The 18,754-nt window shown below is 37.6% G+C and overlaps 1 protein-coding gene across 4 annotated transcripts in view; it reads right to left on the bottom strand.

Moving 5' to 3' along the window:
• The window catches only part of LOC136864129 (putative GTP-binding protein 6), a 195,447-nt gene that overhangs the window by 83,866 nt on the left and 92,827 nt on the right, over positions 1–18,754 (bottom strand). For all 4 annotated transcript variants that reach the window (XR_010859275.2, XM_067140738.2, XM_067140739.2 and 1 more), the window contains one exon: positions 17,441–17,673. Coding sequence is in view for 3 of the 4 variants with exons in the window: in XM_067140738.2 (XP_066996839.2) it covers positions 17,441–17,673 (233 nt within the window). In the remaining variant the exon portion in view is untranslated. The remainder of the gene's footprint in view (positions 1–17,440; positions 17,674–18,754) is intronic.

The following is an 18,754-nucleotide window of genomic DNA, read 5'->3' as shown; positions in this document are numbered from 1 at the left end:
AATGTGAAAAATTATACATTATACAAAAATGTTAATGCTACACTGACAATGATTAAACTATAATCTTGTCGGAGACTAAAACTTCTTCCATTAAATTCTAATTAAAATAGTACATTTAAAATTGTTAGTGGAATACCAAAATGATGACAACATAATGCCAACGACATGAGGGCGTGAACACAAACACAAACATGAATGTCATAAATACAACATGTTCAAGACCTCTGATGAATTTGTGACCATAAGGTGAAACTGAAGCATCAGTTGAATTATAGTAGAAGTGGCCCTTAGTAGCGGTAGGCAATATTATTGTCTGAAATCTTTTCAGGAAATGTCAGTAGATACTGGAAAATGTTCTATGTTAGTTGAAAGTTATTTGTTATCTACTGTTGTGTTGGTAGCTGCCCTTCTGTTGGCTCTGAGTCTCATATTATAACTATTTTTGAAGTGGTATGTTCCGAGCTGTTAGTGGAGAGATGGCGTGGGAGGACATCAGTAGACGAATAAGTTTGAGTGGTGTCTTCAAAAGTAGGAAAGATCACAATATGAAGATAGAGTTGGAATTCAAGAAGACAAATTGGGGCAAATATTCGTTTATAGGAAGGGGAGTTAAGGATTGGAATAATTTACCAAGGGAGATGTTCAATAAATTTCCAATTTCTTTGCAGTCATTTAAGAAAAGGCTTGGAAAACAACAGATAGGGAATCTGACACCTGGGTGACTGCCCTAAAAGCAGATCAGTAGGGATTGATTGGTTAGTTAAGAAACCATGTCCTAATATTATGTCAGGTATCAAATCCTTGACAACCTTTACAGGTATATCTAGGACTTCAGTAGAGCACTTGGCTTGAAGAAAGGTACAAACCTCAATCTTGCAATGTATGTCATGGGTTTCCCTCTTGACTGTTGCCACCTTAGCAGGACGAACAGGTTTTAATAATTTTGCCACATTCATGTTCACAAACAAGTGTGAAGCTTGAGTGTCAAGGACAGGGACTGATGGCTTGTCATTAATCGTCAAGTTAATAGCCGGATGGGGTGGATTAGGTTCATCATCTCTATAGATTTGACCAATATGTTTACCTTCTAGCCAGGTGTAATGTATGTGGCGCTTCTTCCTTCTTCCGGTACCATCCTTGCCCCGAACTCGAATGGTCCCAAGCTAGTTTTCCAGGCAGTGGTCTTTTAAATGCCCGGTCTGCCCACATCGGTAGCATTTCCGGGGTTCCTCCGCTGTTGAGGTTTCCGTTTTTGAGGCATGGTAACTTGTTTCTTCGTCTAATTTTGCTATGATGTGATGGAGCTCTTCAAATGTTTTTGGTTGTGCCACCTTAACAAGTGATCGAACCTTATCATGCAGCACTCCAATTATATAAGGGACGCTCGTGTCAATATTTTCCCCCTCGTGGACTCTCTTAAAGAGCTGGAGATTTTTAATTACGAAAGCTAGTACTCTCATTTGCACTGGATTGTGATTCAGTTACGAACATTTTTTGTACCGAAGTTTGGACAGCCTCCGAGTCGAATCTCTGGACGAATTCTTTCTTGAATTCCTCCCAGCCGAGGCTGAGCCCTTTAATGTTCTACCACCAAGCTTTCAGCTGCTGGCTAAAAATTTGCAAGTATATTCCTGTGGATATATTTGTCCTACCCAGTAGAGACTCCGATGTCATTAGAAATGTTTTAGGACACTCCTCGAGCCTCGTATGAAATTGTCTTTGGGACACGCAAGCCTCCCCACCTCGGCAAGGTCACATGGTTCTGACTTACAGTGACAATAAAGTAGTTTACAGAAGGAAGGGAATGTGTTATCGTGTCATATTTATTTATTTCAAATAAAATCGCATTTGAGAGTGATAAATTGATAACCGCAACATTACACTTTGTGACTCATCAGTGTAGTGCTGTCTTTGATCAACCGGTATCCCAAGGGGGAGGTCCATACCTCTGCCAGATTGACTACTGCCTATAGAAATGTTTTTCTCCAGGGTTAAAATTTTTCTATTAACCTCGGATTCAAACTTCATAAATTTCTGGCCTACTTCGGTTTTAAAATTGTTGGATTCCTGCTCAATTTCTCCAATCTTCTCCTCAACTTTGTTTTCCAAGGTCTGCATATCACTTACTACTTTATCTACGTCTAATTCTAAGCTGCTGATTTTGTCATTAATTTTTGAAATATCTTCTTTCAGATCTTTGACCAAAGAATTGATTCAGCCCTTTATTTCTTGAGACTGGGCCTCGATTTTCCCCTTGAGTTTTTCAGACTGGGCCTCAATTTTCCCTTCGAGTTTTTCAGAATGGGCCTCGATATTTTTAGACTGGGCCTCGATTTTTTCAGACTGGGCCTGAATCAAAGCAGTTAGTTGTGTAAATATAATGTTTACCCGGTCGTTGGTTTCTTCCTCTGAGGTGACTTCAAAGTTAAAACTGCCTGGGTAGTCCTCGTTGTCGATCAAATTCTGGCGCACCCTCTCTTGTAAGTCCGCTTTGCTTCCAGCCGTTGGTAAACCTCGGGATACCAGCGCTTTTCGTAAAATTGCCAGTCATTTGGTCGATCTACACTGATGAGTCACAAAGTGTAATGTCGCGGTTGTCAATTTATCACTCTCAAATGCAATTTTATTTGACATAAATAAATATCACACGATAACACGTTCACTTCCTTCTGTAAACTACTTTATTGTCACTGTAAGTCACAACCATGTGACCTTGCCGAGGTGGGGAGGCTTGCGTGTCCCAATGAAGCAGATAGCCGAGCTGCAGGTGCAAACATATCGGAGGGGTATCTGTTGAGAGACCAGACTAAGGAATGGTTCATCGAAAAAGGGGTAGCAGCCTTTCAGAAGTTGCAAGGGTTTCAGTCTAGATGATTGACTGATAACGGCCTTGTAATAATACTCAACATGGCTTAGCTGCGTTGATACTGCTACACTGCTGAAAGCAATGGGAAACTACAGCCGTAACTAACTCCCGAGGACATGCAGCTCTCTCTCTGTATGAATGCCGTACTGATGATGGCTTCCTCCCGGGTAAAATATTCCGGAGGTAAACTAGTCCTCCATTCGGATCTCCGGGTGGGGACTACACGAGTGGGGGTGATCATCAGGAAGATGGATACTGACATTCTGCGAGTCGGAGCGTGGAATGTTAGAAGTTTGAATCATTGTGGTAGGTTAGAGAATCTGAAAAGGGAGATGGATAGACTAAAGTTAGATGTGGTATAAGTGAAGTACGTTGGCAGGAAGAACAGGATTTTTGGTCAGGCAACTACCGAATTATCAACACAAAATCAAACAGGGGAAATGCAGGAGTTGGTTTAATAATGAATAAGAAAATAGGGCAGCCGGTAAGCTACTACGACCAGCATAGTGAAAGAATTATTGTCGTCAAGATGGACACCAAACCAATGCCCACCACAATAGTGCAGGTCTACATACCTACTAGTTCAGCAGATGATGAAGAAATCGAAAGAATATATGAAGAGATAGAAGATTAAATACAACATGTAAAAGGTGACGAGAATCTAATTGTGATGAGAGACTGGAATGCAGTGGTAGGTCAAGGAAGAGAAGGTAATACAGTAGGAGAATTTGGATTGGGACAAAGGAACGAAAGAGGAAGTCGGCTGGTTGAATTCTGCACTGATCATAATTTAGTCCTTGCTAATACTTGGTTCAAACACCACAAACGACCGCTGTATATGTGGACGAGACCTGGAGACACTGGAAGGTTTCAAATAGACTACATTATGATTAGGCAGAGATTCAGAAACCAGGTGTTGAATTGCAAAACTTTCCCAGGAGCACACGTGGACTCTGACCACAACTTGTTGGTCATGAAATGCTATCTGAAGTTGAAGAAATTGAAGAAAGGAAAGAATGGAAAAAGATGGGATCTAGACAAGTTGAAAGAAAAGAGTGTGAGTGATTGTTTCAAGGAACATGTTGCACAAGGGCCAAATGAAAAGGCTGAAGGAAACACTATAGAGGAAGAGTGGATAGTCATGAAAAATGAAGTCAATAGGGCTGCTGAAGAAATGTTAGGAAGGAAGAAAAGATCAACTAAGAATCAGTGGATAACTCAGGAGATACTAGACCTGATTGATGAACGACGAAAATACAAGAATGCTAGAAATGAAGAGGGCAGAAAAGAACACAGGTGATTAAAGAACCAAGTGGATAGAAGGTGCAAGGTAGCTAAGGAAGAATGGCTGAAGGAGAAGTGTAAGGATGTCGAAGGTTGTATAGTCCTAGGAGAGGTAGATGCTGCATACAGGAAAATCAAGGAAACCTTTGGAGAAAGGAAATCTAGGTGTATGAATATTAAGAGTTCAGATGGAAAGCCACTTCTAGGGAAAGAAGACAAAGCAGAAGGATGGCAGTAGCATATCCAACAGTTGTATCAAGGTAAAGATGTAGATAATTTGGTTCTCGAACATGAAGAGGCTGTTGATGCTGATGACATGGGAGACCCAATTTTGAGGTCAGAGTTTGACAGAGCTGTGAGTGACCTAAATAGGAACAAGGCACCTGGAATTGATGACATTCCCTCTGAATTACTGACTGCCTTAGGAGAAACTAGCATGGCAAGGTTTTTCCATTTAGTGTGTAAGATGTATGAGACAGGAGAAGTCCCATCCGATTTTCGGCAGAATGTTGTTATACCTATTCCCAAGAAAGCCGGTGCTGACAGGTGTGAAAACTACTGCACCATTAGTTTAGTATCTCATGCCTGCAAAATTTTAACACGTATTATTTACAGAAGAATGGAAAAACAAGTTGAAGCTGAGTTGGGAAAAGATCAATTTGGCTTCAGAAGAAATGTAGGAACACGTGAAGCAATCCTGACTTTACGTCTGATATTAGAGGATCAAATCAAGAAGGACAAGCCCACATATATGGCATTCGTAGATCTAGAAAAGGCATTCGATGACACTGATTGGACCAAGCTACTTAAGATGAGATCGATTTGGCTAAATTTGACGAGAAGAGATAGAATGATACGACACATATTAAGACACCCAGGACTTCTTCGGTTGCTTTTTAGCTATTTGTTTCATGTCGCACCGACACAGATAGGTCTTTGGCGACGATGGGATAGGAAAGGCCTAGGAAGTGGAAGGAAGCAGCCATGGCCTTATTCAAGGTACAGCCCCGGCATTTGCCTGGTGTGAAAATAGGAAACCACGGAAAACCATCTTCAGGGCTGCCGACAGTGGGGCTCGAACCCACTATCTCGCGATTACTGGATACTGGCCGCACTTAAGCGACTGCAGCTATCGAGCTTGGTTCGGTTGCTTTTTGAAGGAAGTGTAGGTGGTAAGAACGGTAGGGGTAGACCAAGATATGAATATGACAAGCAGATTAGAGCAGATGTAGGATGCAATAGTTACGTAGAAATGAAAAGGTTGGCACAGGATAGGGTGACATGGAGGGCTGCATCAAAGCAATCTATGGACTGACAACTCAAACAACAAGTCACAACACACAATTACACACAATTACACACAAAAGCAAGCGACACTACAACACCTAATACTAGAGTACCCTGAAGTCGATTCTGACAAGTACAGATATCAACAACACTGATCGCCCATTATAACACACACTCTCTTGAACTGACTCACGCAATGACTGACAGCTCGATACATATACTGTTCGATCAACTGTCTAGACTTATCAATTTCTGGAAGGGTTCTTACAACACTCTCAATCGAACAAACTCGAAACATCGATCGACCAGCTAATCGAATTGAATACTCCAGTAATGGATCCAGCTCAAACTTTCGATTACTGTTTACCAATACACATGGAAATCTCTCCAACATTCCTAATGTCTCTACATGTATCTGGGTAATAAACCTTACAGTAAGTTTCCAGAACCCTTCATATGTACCAAATTATAGCAGAATAAACCTAATATACAAACATTATAGAGTTTTTTACAGCTTCTGACTATACAGATTTTGAGGTTGAACTTATACACAATACGTATTTGAGGTTATACAAATTTATAATACATCAATCACAATCAATCACTACTGATCTACACTTAGGGCAGTCGCCCAGGTGGCAGATTCCCTATCTCTTGTATTCCTAGCCTTTTCTTAAATGATTGCAAAGAAATTGGAAATTTATTGAACATCTCTCTTGGTAAGTTATTAAAATCCCTAACTCCCCTTCCTATAAAGGAATATTTGCCCCACCAATTTGTCCTCTTGAATTCCAACTTTATCTTAATATTGTGATCTTTCCTACTTTTAAAGACACCACTCAAACTTATTTGTCTACTGACGTCATTCCGCATTCTCTCTCCACTGACAACTAAGAACATACCACTTCCCAATCTTCCCAGCCCAAACTTTGCAACATTTTTGTAACGCTACTCTTTTGTCGGAAATCACCCAGAACAAATCGAGCTGCATTTCTTTGGAATTTTTCCAGTTCTTGAATCAAGTAATCCTGGTGAGGGTTCCATACACTGGAAACATACTCTAGTTGGGGTTTTACCAAAAACTTCCATGCCTTCTCCTTTACACATACTTACTACAACCCCTAAATACCCTCATAACCATGTGCAGAGATCTGTACCCTTTATTTACAATCATATTTATGTGATTACCCCAATGAAAATCATTCCTTACATTAACACCTAGGTACTTACAATGATCCCTAAAATGAACTTTCACCCCTCAACGCAATAATTAAAACTGAGAGGACTTTTCCCATTTGTGAAACTCACAAGCTGACTTTTAACCCCATTTATCATCATACGATTGCCTACTGTCCATCTCATTCATTCATTATTTATTTATAACCTTTACAGTATCTATCGAAGGCCAGGCTAAATGGAAAAGCCCCCTACACATACTGCCCCCTGACAACATTATCGAGGTCATTTTGCAGTTGTTCACAATCTTCTAACTTATTTATTACTCTGTACAGAATAACATCATCTGCAAAAAGCCTTGTCTCTGATTCCACTTCTTTACACATATCATTGATATATATAAGAAAACATAAAGGTCCCATAGTACTGCCTTGAGGGTCTTTTTTTTTTTTTTTTGCCAGCTGATGTACATCGCATTGACACAGATAGGACTTAGGTCTTATGGCAACGATGGGATAGGAAATGGCTAGGAGTGGGAAGTGTCCGTGGCCTTAATTAAGGTACAGCCCCAGCATCTGCCTGGTGTGAAAATGGGAAACCACGGAAAACCATCTTCAGGGCTGCCGACAGTGGGGTTCAAACCCACTATCTCCCGAATACTCTTAATTATTACAGGGACAGATAAAGCTTCACCTACTCTAATTCTCTGAGTTCTCTTTTCTAGAAACATAGCCACCCATTCAGTCACTCTTTTGTGAAGTCCAATTGCACTTAATTTTGCCAGTAATCTCCTATGATCTACCCTATCAAATGCCTTAGATAGGTCAATCGATACAGTCCAATTAACCTCCTGAATCTGAAATATCTGCTATATCTTGCTGGAGTCCTACAAGCTGAGCTTCAGTGGAATAACCTTTCGTAAACCTGAGGGCTGATTCGAGGTCCATTCAGCCTACGTGATTAGATTTGAGGAGCTATCTGACGGTGAGGTTGCGACCCCGGTCTAGAAAGCCAAGAATAACGGCCGAGAGGATTTGTCGTGCTGACCACACGACACCTCGTAATCTGCAGGCCTTCAGGCTGAGCTGCGGTCGCTTGGTAGGCCATGGGGTTTGGTTTTGTTTTATAGTTAAAAACTCCCTCATGACTGTTTTATCCGCCATATAGTATTGCCTAATAGTCCTAATTTTAATACCTTCCTTTCGTTCACATCTATTTTTAACTACCACAAAACCAGCTTAGTGATCACTAATACCATCTACTACTTTGGTTTCTCCATAGAGCTCTCGTCTTGTTTTACAAGCATCACATCCAGAATATTCTTCCCTCTAGTTGGTTCTATCACTTTCTGAATCAGATGCCCTTCCCATATTAACATATTTGCCATTTGTTGGTCATGCTTCCTGTCCTTCGCATTACCTTCCGAATTGACATTTGGAAAATTGAGATCACCCGCTACAATCACATTTCTTTTATTATCGCTTCCCACATATCTTATCTTATCAAATAATTCTGAAGCAGCGTCAGCGCTACCCTCTCCCGGTCTGTACAATCCAGAAACATCAAGCTGCCTATTATCTTTACAGATGAGCCTTACACCTGGAATTTCATGATTGTCATCTTTAACTTTTTCGTAGCTTACAAATTCTTTTTTCACCAGAATGAAAACTCCCCCTCCTACCATTCCTATCCTATCTCTACGATACACACTCCAGTTCCGTGAGAAAATTTCTGCATCCATTATATCATTCCTCAGCCATGATTCAACTCCTATTACAATATTTAAGTATGTATCTATTAAATTACTCAATTCTACTCCTTTCTGTACAATACTTCTACAGTTCAGCACTAACATTTTTATGTCATCCCTACTTGACTTCCAGTTCCCTGTTCCCTTCCAGAAATTAATAATTCCAGACGGTTGATTGAACAGTATATATATATATATATCGAGCTGTCAGTCAGTGAGTGAGTCAGTTCAAGAGAGCGTGTAGTGGGCGAGTCAGTGCTGTTAATATCTGTACTTGTTCATATTTACAGGGACACCATGAATTAGTCATATTTAACATTTAACAAATTATAATATAGCATTTAATAAAATATAATTAAAATACATTAAACATAATAATTGTCAGTTTTACAATGCCTTTTATCTAGAAATGGAACTTCATTTCGAGCTAAGTGTTGTCCCTGGACGGACATGTTTGTGAAACTATTCTGTTACATTAGCTGACTTTGAACAGAACTTCCAATTTTATGGATGATTATCTGAGTTAGTTTGTTTGTCCCACACTTGTCCCATTACTCTACAGGGTCGGGTATGAGGCGAGATGAATCTGTCATGGCAGGTTTTTATGACTGGATGCCCCTCCTGATGTCAACCACATCAGAGGAGTTAATGAGATGAAATGAATGAGGTGATATGATAGCAGAAAGAGAGAGGGTAAAACCCGGTGTCGAATAGCCTACTCCTGTCGAATAGCACTAAGAGGTCTGCTCAAGGCTTAACGTCTCCATCCGATGGACAAATCACCATCAATAGTTTCATATGCTATCCTCCGTCTCTTTGTCTCTTTGTACCTTTCTTCACATTTGTATCGATTTCTTGTTCATGTGATATTTCTCTTTTATTTATGTTACTAGCAATTACCCGCAGCTTCGCTCGAGTGGATTTCATAATGTGAACAAAGTAATCGTTCCTCGGCATTGTACTAAGACATTATCTGAAAATTCCTAAAGTATAAAAACTCACCCAAAAATTGAGTTTCTTTTACCCCAGAAATTCTTTATAAACCATGTTTGTGGTATTACCTTTTGGGGCTAAGACGACCATGCAACATAGAACTGTACATGTGAGAAACAGTCTTCTCTCAAGTTGAAAAACTAAATATACGTTTCTTTATTTTTAAAGGAGATTCCAAACACCAATTTTCACGTCAGTAACATCTTCAGTTTTTAAGATATAAGTATCCTCATAAAAAGTAATTCAACTATTTTTCACTTCTTTTCACCCCCTATTAAGTGCCTTCTCCGAAAACAAACAGGTACATGTTCCTGTGTTTTTAAAGGACTTTCCAAATATGAAGTTTCTTGTCTCTAACATGTTAAGTTTTTCACGTACAATGTAGATATGCCGGTACTCATTTTTAAAAATTTGCCAGATTTTCCAATTCCTTTCAGCCCCTTAACTGGATTTTCCGAAAACAAAAAGATACGTGTTTCATTATTTTTAAAGGAGATTAAAAAAACCGTTTTCATGTCTGTACGTCTGCAACATTTTCAGTTTTTGAGATAAATGTATACTCATAAAAATAATTAAACTTCTTCTTCTTCTTCTTCTTCTTCTTCTTCTTCTTCTTCTTCTTCTTCTTCTTCTTCTTCTTCTTCTTCTTCTTCTTCACTTTTTTCCACCCCTCTCCCGCCTTAAGTGGACTTTCCGAAAACAAAAAATACGTGCTCCTTTATTTTGAAAGGAAATTCAAAACACCAACTTTAACGTCTGTAACAGCTTCAATTTTTAAGATAATGTATCCTCATAAACATATTTCAACTCCTTTTTTACTTATTTTCAACCCCACACCCCTTACGTCGATTTTCCGAAAAGAAAAAAAACAAATGCGTGTTTCTTCATTTTTAAAAGAGATTCCAAATACTAATTTTCATGTCTGTAACATTTTCATTTTTTTGAGACAGAAGTATTCTCATAAACTTAATTCAACTCCTTTATCACCCTCCACCCTTCCCACCCATTAAGTTGATTCCCCCTCCCCAAAAGTGCGTGTTTCTTTATTTTTCATGGAGATTCCAAACACCAATTTTCACGTCTTTAACATCTTTAGTTTTTGGATATATATATCCTCATACAATGAATTCAACTAATTTTTCAATTCATTCACCCCCTTAAGTGGATTTTCCGAAGACAAAAGAACAAGAGTGTTTCTTTACTTTGAAAGAAGATTTCAAATACAAAAGTTCATGCCTCTAACATCTACAGTTTTTTGAAATATAAGTATCCTCATAAAAATAATTCAAATTTTTTACACCCCAGCCCGTTAAGTTGGACCCCTCCCCCCCTCCAAAAATACGTGTTTCTTTTTTTAAAGGAGATTCCAAATACAAATTTTCACGTGTGTAACATCTTTATTGAGATATAAGTATCCTCATACAAAGAATTCAACTAATTTTTCAAATAATTCACCCCCCTTAAGCAGATTTTCCAAAGACAAAAGATTATGTGTTTCTTTACTTTGAAAGAAAATTCCAAATACAAATTTTCATGTCTGTAACATCTTCAGTTTTTGAGATATAAGTATCCTCATGAAAAGAATTCAACTCCTTTTTCACTCTACCCCCAGCCCGTTAAGTTGGTTTCACCCCACCCAAAAAAAAAAAAAAAAAAAAAAGTGTGTTTCTCTACTTTTCAAGGAGATTTCAAATACCAATTTTTACATGTGTAACATTCAGTTTTGAGATATAAGTTTCTCCAGAAAAAGAATTCAACTTTTTCACTTCCTTTCACACTCCCCACTCAAGTGAATTTTCCAAAAATAAACAGTACCTGTTTCTTTAAAAGAGCTTCCAAATACAAATTATCACGACTGTAACATCTTCAGTTTCTGATATATATGTATCTTAGTAAAAGGAATTCATCTCTGTTTTCATCCCCATGCCCTACCAAGTTGATTCCCACCCCCCAAGAAATGCATGTTTCTTTATCCTTAAAGGAGATTTCAAATACCAGTTTTCACGTTTGTAACATCTTTAGATTTTTTGGTATATATATTCATACAAATAATTCGACTAATTTTTCAATTCTTTCACACACACACACACACACACACACACACACACACACACCGTTAAGGTTTTCTCCGAAAAGAAAATAATACGTGCTTCGTTATTTTTGAAGGAGATTCCAAATACCAATTTTCACGTATGCAACATGTTAAGTTTTTGAGATATGCTGTAGATATGCTCATTTTAAAAATTCACCCCCTTTTTCAGTTCCCCTAAAGTGGATTTTCCAGAAAAAATTTATGTTTCTTTACTTTTACAGGAAATTCCAAATACCACTTTTCAAATCTGTAAAATGTTACCTGTCTGAGATAATTTGCAGATATAGTCCTTTTTTTTATTCACCCCATTTGTCACTCCTGTTCACCCCCTATTCATCGCATTATCCAAAAACACAAAAATTCGTGTTTCTTTATTTCCAAAGGAGATTCCAAATACCAATATTCATGTCTGTAACATCTTTTGTTTTTGAGATATATGTCTCCTCATAAAAGGTATTCAACCCCTTTTCCCACTTTAATGGGATTTTCCAAAAATAAAAAAAACATGTTTCTTTATTTTTAAAGCAGATTCCACATACCAATTTTTATGTCTCCAAACTTTTAAGTTTTTGAGATATAGATACCCTTTATTGAAGGAATATCCAAAAATCTTCCCTTAGTGAGCATCTTCACCCTAATACAAATGTATCCCCAGAATTTCATTTATTTGTGTCCAGTAGTTTTGGCTCGGCGTCGGTCGATCGGTCGGCCAGCCAGTCAGGACATGTTATTTTATTTATATATATATATATAGATTTGATGTTTTCTGAGTATCTTTCATAAGTTATGTTATAGTTGTTTCTCATGTAAAAATTCACGGTTGAGAAGTCTGCATCACTACACGAAATTGAAACTTTATGAGTGCTGATGGCTCAGTAATGTTTAAACATGTAACTACTGGTTTAGAGATTCTTGGTTATCATTGTATCACATGTTTCAGCTTAAAATTTGTTGAGGTTAAGTTGTTAAAACATATTCATTGTGGAGTATAGTTCTTCTTGACATTAGAAACTTCAATCCTGGCTCTATGGAACTGTTTCTTTCCTTTTTGTTTCCTCCTTTTTTTTTTTTTTTTTTTTTTTTTTTTAATGAGCCTAAATGAAGAGATGTTGGTATATCATACCTTATTTACAGTTTTTTGTACCATCTATTCTGGACCTCCAACTCCTTTCCATGCTTCCACTTCCTTTCTAGTCTTGGACTATATTTATTGTGTAGCCCTTTAGATGCGTGTACCTTTGAGTCACTGTGCATTATTTAGCTACCAAGTATATATTAGTATAGTACTTGATGCTCGAGCTTGGTTTCGTCAACACTGCTAACTTGGTAGCAAGCTATATGGGAAATCTGTTCTTTGACATTTATTATAATGGGAAATCTGTTCTTTGACATTTATAAAACAGTGACTAGTAACTTAGCATTGTGTAATTTTCCTGATGTTAGTACTACTGCATGTGTTAATATGGTTATGGATCTTTATCATAGGTAATAAACTTCATGGTTCTGATCCATATTGAATTGTAATTACAATATATAATTATTAAATTAATGTAGTAATGGTCCACCTTTCAATACTATAATATGCAATATTCTAATTTACATTAATTAGGGACTAGTTTCAGGTGGGGGCTGGCCATCTTCAGCCTTAATGTAAAACATCTAATAACTGAACAAATGTACATGCACACAGTTGACATAAAAACAAATGAAACAAATATATACAAATTGACATTAAAAACTGGGATGAAATTATGAGTAAATTTGAAAATAAGTAGGTTCTTACATCATGAGTATGCTCATCATCAAGACTCTTTCATGTATTAATATACACAGAACTGTTAGTTCTAATACTGCTAATCATTACTAATTCAATTGTACATGGGAACTGGTAAATGTTGATCCCATAGTTCATCACCAAATCTATTTGAGTGGTGTTAGCCATATGCAAGTCATTGGACAACGCTGTAAATAACCACTAGCTGACGGAGAACTGTTAGACGTTGTTTCATAATCAGTTAGTGGTTATTTATAGTGGTGTCCAATGACTTGCATATGGCTAACACCACTCAAATAGATTTGGTGATGAACTACGGGATCAATATTCACCAGTTCCCGTTTACAACTGAATTAGTAATGATTAGCAGTATTAGAACTAACAGTTCTGTGTATATTAACACATGAAAGAGTCTCGATGATGAGCATACTCATGATGTTAGAACCTAGTTATTTTCAAATTTACTCATAATTTCATCCCAGTTTTTAATGTCAATTTGTATATATTTGTTTCATTTGTTTTATGTCAACTGTGTGCACGTACATTTGTTTAGTTATTATATGTTTTACATTAAGGTTGAAGTGGCCAGCCCTGGCAGAAACTAGTCCCTAATTAATGTAATTTAGATTATTATAGTAATGAAAGGTGGATCTTTATGCTCATATGATATACTGGCAGCTGAGCTAGATATGTGATCATGTCAGCAGCAACCAAACCCCATTATACTTACCGTATTTACTCGCGTAATAAACCCCTTCCCCCCCCCTTTTGCAGCCAAAAAAGTAAAGGGGGGTCCAATATGCGATAACCTCAAATTTTGTGCAGTGAACACATGACTTCTAGGCTATAAAGAGCTATAAACTGTACATGTAAACATTTTGCACTGGTCTTTAACAAACTTATGAATGTATTTGGGTTACACTGGCTATTTCCGTTGCCTACACATAAAGTAAATATAATCTGTTTTAGTTACTCATATCTCATCATTCGTTTCATCACATTAATTCCTCTGATGAGGTCGATGTCAGGAAGGGCATGCGGTCGTAAAAACTCGCTACGAAGATTCATCTCACTTCATACTCGACCCCACAGAGAAAAGGGATAAGTGTATCATATTATCATACTGTGCAATATGGATACAAAATAAATCAATGGCCAGTCATTTGTCTCTGTCAGTTGAGCAGTAGGCCTACCACACAGTAAACCTGATAAATGCTTTCATTTAAATTGTCTTGCACCGCTAAATTCCCTGCCACAGGCGTGTCGTCATTCCAAGTGATGTCATCTTCACTGCCATCTCGTCAGCCACGCATTGCAATCGAGACCGAGAGCATTCGAGCTCCCGTCTGTTTGAATCTTTTAAAAATAGTTTTGTTCCCGACTATAGAGTCTAAACTGTGTGAAGCTATTCCCAATGGGTTCTGGAAATGGTCTCTGATATTTCCAGCTGGTATATGTGTAGCAGAAGCCACTCCTTCTGAATAAAACCGTGTTGTTAAAGTGCCAAACCACCAGCTGATAACTAGCGTACGTTACGACTTGTATTTCCGAAAGTAATACATAGTGACTGGAAGCATTCTTTTGATAACTGCAGCTGTTGAATGCTAGACCCTTATTTTAAAGTATATTTCATGCTTGTTCTCTACATTTATCATATCAGGATTTACCTAAACAACTGTAAATTAGATAACAGAGACCGAGTTGTTAAGGTTAGGTATGCTATCACACGGATAGTGCCAAAAGTTCCACAATGGAAAGAATAAAAATAAATAACAGGAAACTTTGCCGCATTTATGGATATCTACAGGTGTGGCGGAATGTGTTTTATTATCATAATGTTTAATTTCGTACGTTCGTTATCTCCCATTTTTTATTAACGCATACCCTAGCATGTTTTGTTTGGAGTCTCCAAAAATCATTGAAAGTAAGCGAGGACATAAAAAATCAATATTATTATTTGTTAGGTATGTTGGTAAAACAATTGTGATTGGATTGTTTTTATCATGTTTTTAACCTACTTCTCTCCCAAAAAACCATATATTGGCCCGAGTTACGAGATATTAAATGATCACTTTGTTAAAGATCTCGCCTGCCTATATTAATAGACCTAGCAACAACCGTGAATATTTCTTAACTAAAGTGAACTTGTTTCCTCACCCCGAGGTGGTGCAGCTCTTTTTTAGACTGACCCCCAGTGGAATGGAGTTGCATGTACCATTTTTACTGCAAATCAACCTTCCTGCCATTCTCAAATCTCTGGCAATATGGTAGGGAATCGAACTCAGGCTCCCAAGAACGGCAGCTAACTGTGCTAACCGTTACGCTGGCGGACATTCTTAACTACAAAACACAGACATATATACAAGACTGATGCATGCTTCCAATGCGCGGGTTGGACACAAAGTATTCACCTATTTGTGCGACGTCATCAGAGCTGCAGTAAGCCTACGCTACACAGGCGGACATTTCTTAACTACAAAACACAGATATATCGTATGACTTTGATGCGTTTTCACTGCGTGGGTCGTACGGACTAAACTATTCACAAATTTGTGTGATGTCATCAGAGCGGCATAATGCTTGTACCTGTTTCAAATCAGAATCGTTGTTCTTCTCTGACGAATTACGTTGGGGGGTCTTGTATGCAAGATTTTTTTTTTCATTTTCTTCATCTCGAAAAGCCAAGGGGAGGTCTAATATGCAAGGGGGTCTAGGTACGCGAGTAAATACTGTATGTTATCCTGGTCTGTCAAAATACCAGTCACAGCATAGATAGAAATTCGTATCAGTAATATGTTTTTATATTCTTAAGTTTATTGCCCTGTGACTTTTAATGTCATGGTTTATTGTTTTCTTGTATCTGAAGCTCGTGTTAGTTTCCAATTTAATTCCTATGGCCCTACTTAAGAATTTAAACATTATTCTGTTAACTTGGTTCTTATATTCCACACTGAGCGCTAAGCTAGAACAGTTTATTACTATCCGTGCCCTGGCGCATCCTGCTCCTGATTGAGAAACTACCAAGAATCGCGCACACCATCAGTGATTTCAATTATCGTAAAAAAGCTTGACGATAAGTCGTGTGGGTTTTATCACTTGACCTTCAGTGAGGCAAGAAGTTCTTATATTGTGCTCCAAGTTAGTTCCCTTTTACGGGGATGGCTGATCCTTCAGCCGTGTTTCCTGAGCCCAGTTCATGGGAATACAGTACTAGTTTACATGTAATTAATCTCATAATAGAACCGTATTGAGGACAATATATTAAAATTATAAAATCCTTTTATTAACAACCTCCTACTCAATACAATACATTACTCATTGAATTATAAAATAATCATGAGGTGTCTTAAAAAGTCTAATGTTATCATTTTACTTTTTATTATGGCATTGTCACTCTTAACATTTTTTATCATTTCAGCTCAGGGCCCTGACCTAATCTTTGTAAATTAACGGCTGATGATGTTCGCTATGTCGAACGAAACATGTTCCATTATTTAAGACACCTCATGATTATTTTATAATTCAATGAGTAATGTATTGTATTGAGTAGGTGGTTGTTAATAAAAGGATTTTATAATTTTAATACAGTACTACACATCATATTTTTTCTTATCCACTACTAACCTTGGCAAATGAAGTATTTATTTTAAAGATGTTTTGAATTCAATTTCCTCGTGAACCAGCAGAACAGCAGATCAAAAGACCGCACCTTCATTCACTTTTATATCTTAAAGCAATATTGCTACAATATATCAAGAGATTGTTCATCTAAACAAAAGAAGACCACACTGCATGGTCACTCAGACGTTTCTGATACCTGTGAACTATGATCAGCTACAACATAATTTTGAATTAGGAAGATATGTCTCAACATAAATGGCTAAATAAGACATAGGAAATATAGTCATGTACAACCAAAATAAACAAAATGTCTAATTCTACACAAGGGAAACTCTTGCTTTTTGAGAGTAAAGTCAGGAGTACCGGTGTGTGGCATTTAAATTTCCAATTAATCCTCTACCCCACCAAATCTATGTTGAAATACTCTTGGAATTATAAGAAGTTACTGGTTTTAACAAAAATTCTCCAACTCCTTATAATTGCTCATAATGGAAGAACCAAAAATAGTAAATTATAACTGAATACAACAAAGAACCAGTCTTTGCAAAGAAGATAGGGTTTCAAATACACAGAAGAATAAAACTGTTCACCTCATACCAGCATTTGTATAACCAACAACAGCAACGACAGGATATTCCAGTTTTTTACGTTTATTACGTAACAAATCTCTTTGCTCTCGTAGCTTCAGTAACATCTGTTTCAGTTTGTTTTCCCGGGCAGTAAGTGACCTCTTCTGGATCTCAAGATAAGTCTCTCCAGGTCCTCCTATTGCACCTCCAGTCCCACCACGTTTGTCCAATGAACCAGCCTCCACATCTCTAAGACGAGACCTGACAAAATATAACCATTGCAACATATAATCAAATTCAAATTGGATAAATTCGTCAAGTTCTTGGTGATGGCCAAAATGAATTAAAAGTTGCTTACAAACAGCCAGTTAATATCACTATTTTAGACACTACATTGTAAAATGAAATAGTAGAAAATGAATAGTAGAAAATAAATAGTAATGGAAAATGAAATGAACAAAAATGTTGCAAAGTTTGGGCTGGGAAGACTAGAGAGAAAGGAGACGAGCTGCTCCACTAAGTGGTATGTTCCAAGCTGTCAGTGGAGAGATTGTGTGGAATGACATTTGTAGACAAATATCTTTGAGTGGTGTCTTTAATAGTAGGAAAGATCACAATATGAAGATAAAGTTGAAATTCAAGAGAACAAATTAGGGCAAATATTCATTTATAGGAAGGAGAGTTAGGGATTGGAATAACTTACCAAGGGAAATGTTCAATAAATTTCCAATTTCTTTTCAATCATTTCAGAAAGGGCTAGGAACACAGCATATTTCTAGCCATCACCACTTGGCAGCAGCAAAGACATGCAAATGGCAGGCAACAATCTTCGAGGCGGCTGAATGTTCAAAAGGAGCAAAGGTACGTAACAATCAATTGTTATATTCTTGTGAATACTTTTATTTCGTTGTGGGTGATGTAACAACGTAACAACCATGGACTGTTACTCGCCAACGTTGGCGGCAGTGTGGGTTAGGGATTGTAGGCGGATATCTGTTTGCAAAATATTTTAAGTAGAGATTGCACGCAATTTTCTCTGATCAAGCAGTCGCCAGGTAGAAAGTGACGGGCTATTTATGCGCTGGGTGGCCCGATACGTGGTATCAGGTATATAACGAAAGGACAGTCGCCCAGGTGGCAGATTCCCTATCTGTTGTTTTCCTAGCCTTTTCTTAAATGATTGCAAATAAACTGGAAATTTATTGAACATCTCCCTTGGTAAGTTATTCCAATCCCTAACTCCCCTTCCTATAAACAAATATTTGCCCCAATTTGTCCTCTTGAATACCAGCTTTATCTTCATATTGTGATCTTTCCTACATTTAAAGACACCACTCAAACT

This window comes from Anabrus simplex, chromosome 2 (assembly GCF_040414725.1).
Source record: "Anabrus simplex isolate iqAnaSimp1 chromosome 2, ASM4041472v1, whole genome shotgun sequence".
Classification (NCBI taxonomy): domain Eukaryota; kingdom Metazoa; phylum Arthropoda; class Insecta; order Orthoptera; family Tettigoniidae; genus Anabrus; species Anabrus simplex.
Note: the sequence above shows the minus strand (reverse complement) of the source record. Positions and strands in the feature narration are given on the sequence as shown.